The sequence below is a fragment of the Anomaloglossus baeobatrachus genome, chromosome 4 (genome assembly GCF_048569485.1).
Source record: "Anomaloglossus baeobatrachus isolate aAnoBae1 chromosome 4, aAnoBae1.hap1, whole genome shotgun sequence".
Taxonomy (NCBI): domain Eukaryota; kingdom Metazoa; phylum Chordata; class Amphibia; order Anura; family Aromobatidae; genus Anomaloglossus; species Anomaloglossus baeobatrachus.
The window spans coordinates 504376897-504389312 of NC_134356.1; the positions used below are offsets into that span (position 1 = coordinate 504376897).

The window sequence follows — 12416 nt, forward strand, 5'->3', positions numbered from 1 at the left end:
AGTTACGGCATTATCTAAGAATAACTAATATCACGTCTGCCAGGTCTCCTTGAACCGAGACCCCTGGGTCACAGCTTACTCAAGGCACAATCTGGTATCCACTCTTAGTCAACTGTAATGTAATATTTACAGCTAATTAAATGGGTGGTGGGTAGTTTTTGGAACATGGGAAGATCACTCAACTTAGTGGAAGTCAAAACATTGTAATATGGAAAGTCCTCCATATAAGTACAGTACTGCTCCATACAATGTGCGCAATACAATGGTACCTTTTTGTACTTATAGTAATGTCAGACACGGTAGCACTGGCTACAGGCTGTCATCACACATTGTGGAATTACTGACTTTAGCAGATCCATCCTACACATGTCATATAAACTTTTGTTATAAACAAATGCTATACAACTGTTCATGGACATAATTCACGTTGTCCTCTGGTTGGTAGTTTAACATTTTACTTACAGGGGTTGTCAACTACTAGGCCAGTCTCTTCTAATTCCATTTGTTTCCACCAGTTAAAATAAAAGACCCTGTGCTCACCTCCCTTTCTGGCACCGTTCCAGAGCAGTCAGAAATTGCAGTAAGGGCCTCAAGTGACATTGAGATGTCACACAAGCCCCCCATCCTATCACCGCAGGCTTCTCTCTCTTCGCCTTCGGACCAAATGAGTTAATGAACAGGTAGTGACACTGTGCCTGCCACTCACTTCTTGTTGATTGTTCATTTGGTCCGAAGGCGAGGAGAGAGAAGTCAGTGATGATTGCATGCGGGGCTCGCGTAATGTCACAATGCCACATGAGCCCTTAACCACGATTACTGACAGCACTGAAACGGTGCTAGAATGGGAGGTAAGCACAAGTTCTTTTATTTTAGCTGGGGGAAACAAGTGGAATTATAAAAGATTAGTAGTGGACAACCCCTTTATCTGAAAATAGATATGAGATTATCAATGTAAATCCTCTTTGTAGGGCTGTTACCTAGGGTCAGGTTAGAATCCATCTGCAATCATCTATAGAGCAGTTGTGCAAAGTCTCACACTAAAACTGAATATAAAATGGGACATGCTGGGGGAAGATGAATTAAAACTAGTGAAATGGAAAGTATAGCAAAATCTGCTTGCCATGGATGCTTTCCACTTTTCCTCTGCCATGGTTTTCATGTTCCTTATGGTCATATTTTAGATATGCACATTACAGAGACTTTTCTGCTTTTCTTGCACTGCTGCTAAGCCTTGTACATGGAGCAGCATTAGTATAAGCTTTGGATAACTTGCATCATGTAACACACTACAAAGACCTAAAAAACCCTCCAAATTAACAGTTTAACAAAGTAACAGAAAAAATGCAGACAAATCAATTGTGATCACTATAATCCTAGTTCAATTTCGAAAAGGAGAGTCAGCAAATGATTGGCTAATAACAATAAAACAGTTTATAACAGTTTGTAACAGTTTTATAACACATTTTGGGTCCCAAATGTCCGATATGCTTTGATGACTTCTGTATTTAGAGGAGATATCCAGCTACTGTATTTACCTGGAAGAATGCATTGTATTATAGTTCTACCAAAAAAGATGTTCTGACATTTTTGATTGTTGATTTCAACAATCCTACAAGTTCAAGTTAGACATCTTATGGTAACATTACATTCAACATTATTGCACAAAGTGTGTTCTTTAACCGGTTGGTAGAACCACATCATACAGAAACCCAATTAGCTTTATAGTAAAAGAGTTCATGAACTGCATTTAGATTTTTGCCCATCAACGCAGCATTAATGAAAATCAACAATATACAAGCAATATGACGCTTGTTTACATAGTATGACGAACAATAACAAGTATCTTGTTATTGGAAGCATATTCCCTGTTTACATGGGGTGATGTGCAGCTGATAATGTTTTTTTCTCATTGGTCAGGTCCAGCAGGTTTACAAAAGTTAACGATAATTTGCTGATAATCTACTTATATAAAAATGCACCATATGTCTTGAATATTAGTTTGGTGAAATAACAGACTATATCAACTATACTAGTCACCGGTTGACAATATTTTTTCTCATAACTAACTCCTACGACAGTGAGAGCCGATCAGGGAGTGAGTGTAGTCTTTATATTACTGAAGGGGAATGAAGCATCATTATCACTCAGCTGACACTGGTAACGGCACTTTCTCCAAACAGCTGGCTGCACCAAGTAGTGAAACCTATTATCAGTTCTTGAAACTTAAAAAAGCACTCATTAACTTTTTCCCCTAAACCTCTGTAAATTCTAGTGCAGTGTCAGAGTGTTAATGTACCTATCTAGCACAAGTCTTCTCCGAATACAGCACTATTTTTTCCTCTCTTCAGTGGCTTCACCACTCTTTGGCTCACTATATGCGTGATGGAAGTCTCTTTTCCAATTGAAGCCTATGGCTCCTTGTTCTGGTGCTCCATAGGCTTACATTCTAAAAGCTGCTTCCAAGTTACATAGAGTGCAGCGCGATCCAGACAGTCTGAAAAGCAGGGACATCACTGAGAAGCGGAGCAAAACGGCGTTGGATCCTGGAGAAGACTTGTGGTAGGTGAGAATATTAACGCACTGACACTATGCAGATTTAGAGACTTAAAAGTTCATGAGAATGTCTCTTTAATTATGGAAAAGCCCTTTAAAGCAGGATGGAGAGTAGCAGGTATGAAAAATGAATATCCCCTGAGAATATTGTTATATTAGTGAATTTCAACAGTTTAGGCAACATTTCTTTGTGAAATAAAGAATGTGACTAAAAATACTCAGCACTAGATCAAATGAGATTTCTTTCATTTCCAGCAGAATTTCGATCACTATGGTTGTGCAGAGGATTGCTTTACTCTGAGTCTTATAACCTGATGTATAGTCATGGCACTTCTTTCCACATTCATAAGGCTGAAAAGGCCAAAACTTAAAATAGACATTCATCTAATGTTAGAAAGAATGAGATAAGCTCCACTTGGAAGAGAACTTTTCTAATCTGCTTTGGAGCACACATTAAACACTGGCCAAACCAAAGTTATATATTGCCTCAAACAGGAAACCACTTTCCAAGTTGTCATAACAAGTAGTAGTATATTGGGATAATGACTTGCTGAAAAATACTGAATGTTAAAGTATTAAACTCACAAGGAAGTTAATGATGACTCTGAAAAATAATCAATTCCCAGAGAACAAAAAACGGCTGTGATCAATAATGGTAACATTTTCTTCAGCAAGTCAATATTCTGCTTAAAGGCAAGAAGAAAACCTTCCTGGATGTGAAGCATAGTGTCCTGTTACTTTCTTTGAGACTGCTTTATGAATGGAGAAACTGTGCATATTGGCTTTGACACAAAAAATATGCTCTATCTAAAACAGTGTCTGATAACTGTACACTTATAATTAAAAAACATTCAAAGCAAAATGCTGAAAAAGTTCAGAAAGCAAATGCCCATGACATTCAATGAGAAACCTGTTTAAAACAGTTGTTGGTCAGAATTTGTCAAGTCTACAGTGCTGCGTTATTGTCCTGTATCACAGTATGGAGTTTCGCAATCATTTGGGAATGGTGTTCGGAAGGATGTGGGAATTTCTCAAAGGCTCCTGTTCCTGAACTGTATTTTATATTGTAAGAGCTGACGTTTAATGTTCAGATGCTTTGCTGTTTCAGGATGATCCATTTTTTAGAAGATGTACTTCATCTCCCTTTGGTGTTGAGTAACACAGTGCAAAAATATGGCCACAACTTAAAGCCAATAAAAAATAACCATAAAAAAACCCCAAAACAAAACAAAAACAAGATAAAAAAACAAAACAAAAAAAGCACAGTTATTAGTTATAATTTAGAAATCTTGTCACTACTGAAGCTATTAAAATTCTCTGCTGTCTTCTTCCTCAGGTTTTCTATCCAGCTTGTGCTGCTCAGCATTGTTCTTGTTATGCCCGATGAAGACTGAGGTTCGTTTAACCGCATGTTTTTACCAGAAGTAATAAGTTCACCATAGCCTTCCTGGTGTGCAAAGGCATATCCAGATCTTCTGGAGCTGGTTCTATGCACCCTGCGCATGTGGTTCGCCAATGGTTTCCGTTTCTTCTTAGCCTGCTGCATATATCGAACCTTTCAATGCAAAGAAGTAAAACGTTATACATTTGAAACACCTTTTTTCTTAGATTTTTCTGTTAGCTGGCACGGATAAAGCCTACTGCAATGTTGATTGACACACTGCTTTTTAATTCTATCTACATATTTGTATTGATATTGTCTTTACACAAACTCTCCTTATGTACCAAGCTCAGAAATGTCCCACGAAAGATAGCCAAATATATACACGTAACAATAATATACAGCAATATACAATATTAACCCCTTCATCCCCGGCCACTAAAACACCCCAATGACCGGGCCATTTTTTGCAATTCTGACCAGTGTCACTTTGACAGGTTATAACTCTGGAACGCTTCAACGGATCTTGGCGATTCTGAGACTGTTTTTTCGTGACATATTGTACTTCATGTCAGTGGTAAATTTAAACCAATAATTTTTGCGTTTATTTGTGAAAATTTAGGAAATTTTGCGAAAATTTTGAAAATTTCGCAATTTTCAAACTTTGAAAGTTTATGCCCATAAATCTGAGAGATATGTCACACATAATAGTTACTAAACAAACTTTCCCACTTGTCTACTTTACATCAGCGCAATTTTCTAAACAAATTTTTTTTTCGTTAGGAAGTTAGGATGGGTCAAAGGTCATCAGCAATTTCTAATTTTTGCAACAAAATTTAGAAAATAATTTTTTTTAGGGACCACATCACATTTCAAGTGACTTTGAGAGGCCTAGGTGACAGAAAATACCCAAAAGTGACCCCATTCTAAAAACTGCACCCCTCACACTGCTCAAAACCACATCCAAGAAGTTTATTAACCCTTTAGGTGCTTCACAGGAACCAAAGCAATGTGGAAGGAAAAAATGAAAATTTTACTTTTTAACACATAAATGTTACTTTAGCCATAAAATTTTCATTTTCACAAGGGAGAAAAGAGAAAGTGCACCATACAATTTATTGTGCATTTTCTCCTGAGTACGCTGATACCTCATATGTGGTAAAAATCAATTGTTTGGGCGCACAGCGGAGCTTGGAAGGGAAGGTGCGCCATTTGAATTTTTGAACGCAAAATTAGCTGCACTCATTAGCGGACGCATGTTGGGTTTGAAGACCCCCTGAGGTGCCTAAACAATGGAGCTCCCCCACAAGTGACCCCATTTTGGAAACTAGAGCCCTCAAATAATTTTTCTAGATGTTTGGTGAGCCCCTTGTACCCCCAGGGGCTCCACAGAAGTTGATAATGTTGAACCGTGAAAATTATTATTTTTTTTTTAACCACAAAATTTTTGTATTAACCAGGTAGCTTTTTTTTTTTACAACGGTATCAGGAAAAAATGCACCATAAAACGTATAGTGCAATTTTTCCTGAGTACGTAGATACCTCATATGTGGTGGAAAGTAATTGTTTGGGCACATGGTGGGGCTCAGAAGAGAAGGAACGCCATTTAACTTTTAAATTTTTGCACTTTGAACACCTGGGGGCTTCACAGAAGTTTAGAACATTGAGCCGTGAAAAGAAAAAAAATTTTTTTTACCACAAAACTGTTGCTTCAACTAGGTAGCTTTTTTTTCACAAGGGTATCAGGAAAAAATGCACCATAAAATGTATTGTGCATTTTCTCCTGAGTACGCAGATACCTCATATGTGGTGGAAATCAAATATTTGGACACACGGCAGTGTTCGGAAGGCAAGGAGCGCCATTTGAATTTTTGAGTGCAAAATTAGCTGCACTCATTAGCGGACGCCATGTCGGGTTTGAAGACCCCCTGAGGTGCCTAAACAATGGAGCTCCCCCACAAGTGACCCCATTTTGGAAACTAGAGCCCTCAAATATTTTTTCTAGATGTTTGGTGAGCACTTTGAACACCTGGGGGCTTCACAGACGTTTATAACGTTGAGCTGTGAAAAGAAAAAAATTTTTTTTTTTACCACAAAACTGTTGCTTCAACTAGGTAGCTTTTTTTTTCACAAGGGTATCAGCAAAAAATTCACCATAAAATGTTTTGTGCATTTTTTCCTGAGTATGACGATACCTCATATGTGGTGGAAAGTAATTGTTTGGGCGCATGGCGGGGCTCAGAAGAGAAGGAACGCCATTTGACAGCAAAATTGGTTGGAATCATTAGCGGACGCCATGTCACGTTTGGAGACCCCCTATTGTGCCTAAACAGTGGAGCTCCCCCACAAATTACCCCATTTTGGAACTAGACCCCTCAAGGAATGTATCTAGATATTTGGTGAGCCCCTTGTACCCCCAGGGGCTCCACAGAAGTTGATAACGTTGAACCGTGAAAATCATTATTTTTTTTTTTAACCACAAAATTTTTGTATCAACCAGGTAACTTTTTTTTTTACAACGGTATCAGGAAAAAATGCACCATAAAACGTATAGTGCAATTTTTCCTGAGTACGTAGATACCTCATATGTGGTGGAAAGTAATTGTTTGGGCACATGGTGAGGCTCAGAAGAGAAGGAACGCCATTTAACTTTTCAAACGCACAGACGCGGTGCACTGATCGGCCGATGCAGGATGCACGGTCGGATGAGATACAAAAAGCGTTGGGGATACGGAAAAAAAAAGGTCAAGCCAAAAATTGAGCAGGGATGCCGATCCGTTATGTGCATCCCTGATCAGCGCTCGGCGGGACGCACGGACGGATGCGATACAAAAAGCATCACGAATACGGAAAAAAGTCACGCCAAAAATTGAGCAGGGATGCCGATCCGTTATGTGCATCCCTGATTAGCGCTCGGCGGGACGCACGGACGGATGCGATACAAAAAGCATCGCGAATACGGAAAAAAGTCACGCCAAAAATTGAGCAGGGATGCCGATCCCTTATGTGCATCCCTGATCAGCGCTCGGCGGGACGCACGGACGGCTGCGATACAAAAAGCGTCGCGAATACGGAAAAAAGTCACGCCAAAAATTGACCACTGATGCAGATACGTTATGTGCATCCCTGATCAGCGCTCGGCGGGACGCACGGATGGCTGCGATACAAAAAGCGTCGCGAATACGGAAAAAAATCACGCCAAAAATTGACCACGGATGCAGATACGTTATGTGCATCCCTGATCAGTGCTCGGCGGGATGCATGGACAGATGAGATACAAGAAGCATCGGGGATATGGGAAAAAAAAGTCCCGCTGAAAACTGACCACGGATGCAGATCCGTTATCTGCATCCCTGATCAGCGCTTGGCGGGACGCACGGACGGATGAAGTGTAAAAATGGACAGGATACAAGAAAAAAAAAAAAAAAGTTATACTCACAGTACCAAGAGGATCACTGACCAGAGGAACTGCAGAGGAACAAGAAGGCAGTGAGATGGACACGAGTAGCAGGCAGGACGTTGGACAGATCAGCAGAAGGACCCAGCGATGGAGGCAGATGTGATCGGGCCAGTGAAGACCTCGGACGACCCGTGAAGGCAGGTAAGAGGACGTCGGGGTGGGGTGGCAGGGGGGATGGGGAGAGGGGGGGGCAGAGAGGGAGAGCAGAGGGGGCGGAGAAGCAAAGGCAGAAGGAAGGAACTTTGGAAGCAGAATAGAAATGACAGAGGAGGCAGGCAGATCGCATGGGGAGCAGATCGGGATGCCGGAGGGCAGATCGGGGCGTAGGGGGGCAGATCGGGGCAAAGGGGCAGGGGCCTTCACGGGAGCGCGCAGGGGCCTTCACGGGAGCGCGCAGGGGCCATCGCGAGGGCGCGCAGGGGCCATCGCGAGAGCGCGCAGGGAGCGTAATACTTACCATTGGAGCAGGAGCGGTGACATCAGAGGCTGCGGCGGCAGCAGCAGCGGTGGCGTGGTACCAAAAGTACCAGCCAGTGCACGCTGCAGACATGTTGGGGGAGGGTCCCCAGACCAGCACAGGCCTGGGGGTGGCGGCCACCTTCAGATCACACCGCCCCACTGCACACTGATTGGAGCGATTGCGCGTCATAGCACGATCGCTCCAATCAGTGCTGCAGGGGCTGGGGGCGACATGTTTGAGATCCATCTATGATCTGCTGTAGCTGCTACAATAGATCATAGCAGGATCTCACAGTATCGCACTAATTCGGGCATTATTTTTGCCGAAATTAGTGCGAACGATGTGGTTGGCGGTTCAGATTTGAACAGCCAATCACATCGATCGCCTATGGGGGGGTGGCGATGCCACCCCCCCTGGGTCAAGCAAAGGTCCCCTGCTGTAAGAAACAGCAGGGGACATCATTTGAAAGCCGTTGCTATGGCCACGGCAATCAAATGAAGTTTAGGCCGTAAAATTACGTCCCTGGTCGTTAAGTCACGTTAAAATAGGACGTAATTTTACTGCCCGCGGTCGTGAAGGGGTTAACAACAATAAGAAAAAATGCAAAAATATCTAATGAAATAAAATGTGTAATAAGCAATTTAGCACTGGTATGAAAATTAATAATGTACAGGATATGCTAAACTGCATTCCTAGAAGGCACAGATCTTCAAGCCAAGATACAGTATGGACCTGACTTCTACTTTAGGGAGATGTATAAAGTTGAATGATACAAAATGCCATTGCTACAGTTATAGAAAGTGAATAGAAAAACTACTGATGTGCAGCTTTTTCCTATTTAAAGGGAATCTGTATTAATCCTGCTAAGCTGCCTACATGGGCATGAAGGTTATAGTAAGTGGAATAAAATGATAACTTGATGCCTGCAATTTGATGTCTAATTCCAGAAAAATCTACTTTTTTCGTAATATGTAGATGAGCTGTTAAGATCTATGGGTCGGACATACATCTCCCCAATAATCTGCCCCCAGAACATATTTTAAATGAAAAGGGGGTGTTACCAGTGTGAGATATGTAATGACTGACAGTCTGTTCTCCTGATCTTATTGCAGAGCTATGGTCATAACATAGTACAGCACAGCTGAATTTTGTCTTATTACCAAGACATTTGCAGCAGTAGCTCCCCTCTCATAGTTCTAGCAGCTCTGCTACAGGTCTGTACCGGATTACAACTAATAGGGTAAGTTCACACAGTGCGTTTTTCGCGGCGTTTTTGCGCGTTTTTCGGGTGCGTTTTTGGCTTCAAAACCGCATGACTTTGCTTCCCCAGTCAAGTCTATGAGTTTTCATTTTTGCTGTCCGCACACAACTTTTTTTTTAAGCTGCGTTTTTGAGCTTAAAAAAAAAAAATGGACATGTCAATTCTTTCCTGCGTTTTTCTGCGTTTTCCCCCCATGCAATGCATTGGAATAACGCAGCAAAACGCATAGATCAAAAACGCAGCAAAACGCAGCCAAAAACGCACCAAATCGCGGTAAAAACGCATGCGTTTTTTGCCACGGGTGCGTTTTTGCGCGTTTTTAGCAGCCAAAAACGCACAAAAACGCAGCGTCAAAAAAATGCAGCGTGTGCACATAGCCATATAGTAGAGAATAGTTGAACCTTGGCTAATTACAAACTGCTCTGCAGCGCTCTTCGCACAAGTCATGTCATATTTGCTGTACTGCCCCTCCCTCCCCCACACTGGCTACCTATAAGATGGAAGCTAAAGCACTATGAGAGGACAACTGCTGTTGCAAATGTGTTTGTAATCAGTAATCAGTAAAAGCTAAAGCTGGTGTCACACTAAACGACAGCGACAACGACGTCGCTGTTACGTCACCATTTTCGGTGACGTAACAGCGACCTTGTAAGTCGCTGTTATGATCGCTGCTTAGCTGTCAAACACAGCAGAAGCAGCGATCATAAGGTCGCTGTGCTACATGTTCAGAGAGCAGGGAGCCGCGCTTAGCGCTGGCTCCTTGCTCTCCTGCAGCACACATCGGGTTAATTAACCCGATGTGTGCTGCAGCTACATGTCACAGTTCAGAGAGCAGGGAGCCGCGCTTAGCGCTGGCTCCTTGCTCTCCTGCAGCACACATCGGGTTAATTAACCCGATGTGTGCTGCAGCTACATGTCACAGTGCAGAGAGCAGGGAGCCGCGCGCACTGCTTAGCGCTGGCTCCTTGCTCTCCTTGCTACAGTATACATCGGGTTAATTACCCGATGCGTACTGCAGCCACATGTCACAGTGCAGGAGCCGGCACTGGCAGCAAGAGCGGAGGCTGGTAACCAGCGTAAACATCGGGTAACCAGGGAAAGGTCTTCCCTTGGTTACCCGATGTTTACGCTGGTTACAGCTTACCGCAGCTGCCAGTGCCGGCTCCTGATCGCTTCATTTCGTCGCTCTCTCGCTGTCACACACAGCGATGTGTGTGTCACAGCGGGAGAGTGACGACCAAAAAATGAAGCTGGACATTCAGCAACGACCGGCGACCTCACAGCAGGGGCCAGGTCGTTGCTGGATGTCACACACAGCGACAGCGACGGGACGTCGCTGCAACGTCACAGAAAATGGTGACGTAGCAGCGACGTCGTTGTCGTCGTCGTTATGTGTGACACCAGCTTTAGTTCTGCTCTACTGTGTTAGTAATAATAACAGCTTTGCCATGAGATCTGGAGAGCAGACTGTCAGTCATTACATGGTTCATACTGATCTATATGTCTCACATTGGTGATGCCGATTTTCATTTAAAATAAGCTGTGGAGACAGATTCTCAGGGAGATCTGTGTCTGACCCATCAGTGCCATCAATTTTTTTTTTTTATGTCTGAACGAAATTGAATAAAATAATACCTTGATACAGTATATGGAATTCGATGTCTGATTCCAGAGATATCCATATTTTTCTTAAATGGAACCTGTCACCAGGTTTTTCATGTTTGAACAAAGACTAGCAGCTTCAGCAGCGCCTGTGTCGCACTCCATAAAAGGTGTATATTATCCCCTGACTCCCCATGTATACACCTCAAAAACCTTTTTTAAATTCTCCAGTGCTCTATGTAAATCTGAGTGGCCCAGTCCGATGGGCATCCTTGGTGTAGCATCTATCCCTCCTCTTCGATACTGACGACCGTCCTCTTGCTTTGATTACTGTGGTTGACACCTCCTGTGCCACCCACAAAGCCGGCCAAAAACTTGCGGCTGCGCAGACATCGCCAGTTCACGCACGTGCACTTTACTCTGCCCTACTGTGGACAGATTCTAAAACATAGGTGCACATGCGAAATACATATCGCTGGACGATATCTAGCACGTGCACATAGACATCGCTGGCTCGTGCATGCCCACTTTTGTTTAAAGGGAACCTGTTAGGTCCAATAATATGCACCCAGAACCTAGAGCAGTTTGGGTGCATATTGCTAACCCCTGCCTAACCGTCCCTGCATCTAGTAGCATATATAAAGCGATCTTTAGAAAAAGTATTTCTAACCTTCTTTTATTGTATGCTGATGAGCGCGGGAACTAATCCCAAGAGCGTTGCTTGCCTTGCTAGTCAGCCCCATTAGCATGTTAGCACGCCCCTATGGGTGTGGTATCATGCTAATGAATGCGCAGCATGAGAGGATGATCTTACTCACCTCTCCAAATGCCATCGCTGCCTGGCGCTGGATTTCGGCTCAGTGCGCATGACCCCGGAGTTTAGGTCATGCGCACTATGAAGCCGGGTGTACGCGTCCTGGCTTCAAACTGAAGTAGTGTACATAACCGAAAGTCCGGGATCATGCGCACGGAGCCGAAATCCAGCGTCGGGCGGCGATGGCAGCGGAGAGGTGAGTGAGATCATCCTCTGATGCTGCGTATTTGTTATCATGATAGCACACCCACAGAGGCATGCTAACTTGCTAATGGGGCCGACTAACAAGGGAAGCAACGCCCTTGGGACTAGTCCCCTCGCTCATTAGCATACGATAAAAGTTCTGGGATCAGCAATATGTGCCCAGAACTGCTCGTGGTTCTGGGTGCATATTGCACCTGACAGGTTCACTGTAAGGCTCTGCACTCAGTAGGGCAGAACATAGTGTACATGCGAGAGCAAAGTGCACGTGCAGACGCAAAATTTTGATAATCCACATCAATCAAAGCAAGAGGGCGGCGATCAGCAGCAGAGAGGAGAGATAGAAGCCGCAGTAAGGACACCCATCGGATCGAACCTCTGTATTTACATAGAGCGTGGCAGAATTTAAAGATGTTTTTGAGGGGTATACAGGGGTAGTCAGGGGATAATATACGCCTTTATGGAATGCAGCTCAGGCGCTGCTGAAGGTGCTAGTCTCAGTTCGGACAAGAAAATCTTGTTGGTAGGCTACCTTAAAGAAAAACATTGATATCTCTGGAATAAGACATCGAATTGCATATATCAAGATATCATTTTATTATATTTTCTATTATCTGTATGTCCATATAGACAGCTCTAGAGAAATGATCCTACCATTAGATTTGCTTTAACTGTTGAAATGCT

At 43.2% G+C, this 12416-nt stretch overlaps 1 protein-coding gene across 5 annotated transcripts in view; it reads right to left on the reverse strand.

Annotated features, from left to right (window-relative positions):
* Positions 1-848: 848 nt before the first annotated feature.
* ATP8B4 (ATPase phospholipid transporting 8B4 (putative)) overlaps positions 849-12416 on the reverse strand; it is a 500578-nt gene continuing 489010 nt past the window's right edge. For all 5 annotated transcript variants that reach the window (XM_075345819.1, XM_075345815.1, XM_075345817.1 and 2 more), the window contains exon 29: positions 849-4108. In XM_075345819.1, coding sequence (XP_075201934.1) covers positions 3827-4108 — 282 coding nt within the window. In that variant the 3' untranslated portion in view covers positions 849-3826. The remainder of the gene's footprint in view (positions 4109-12416) is intronic.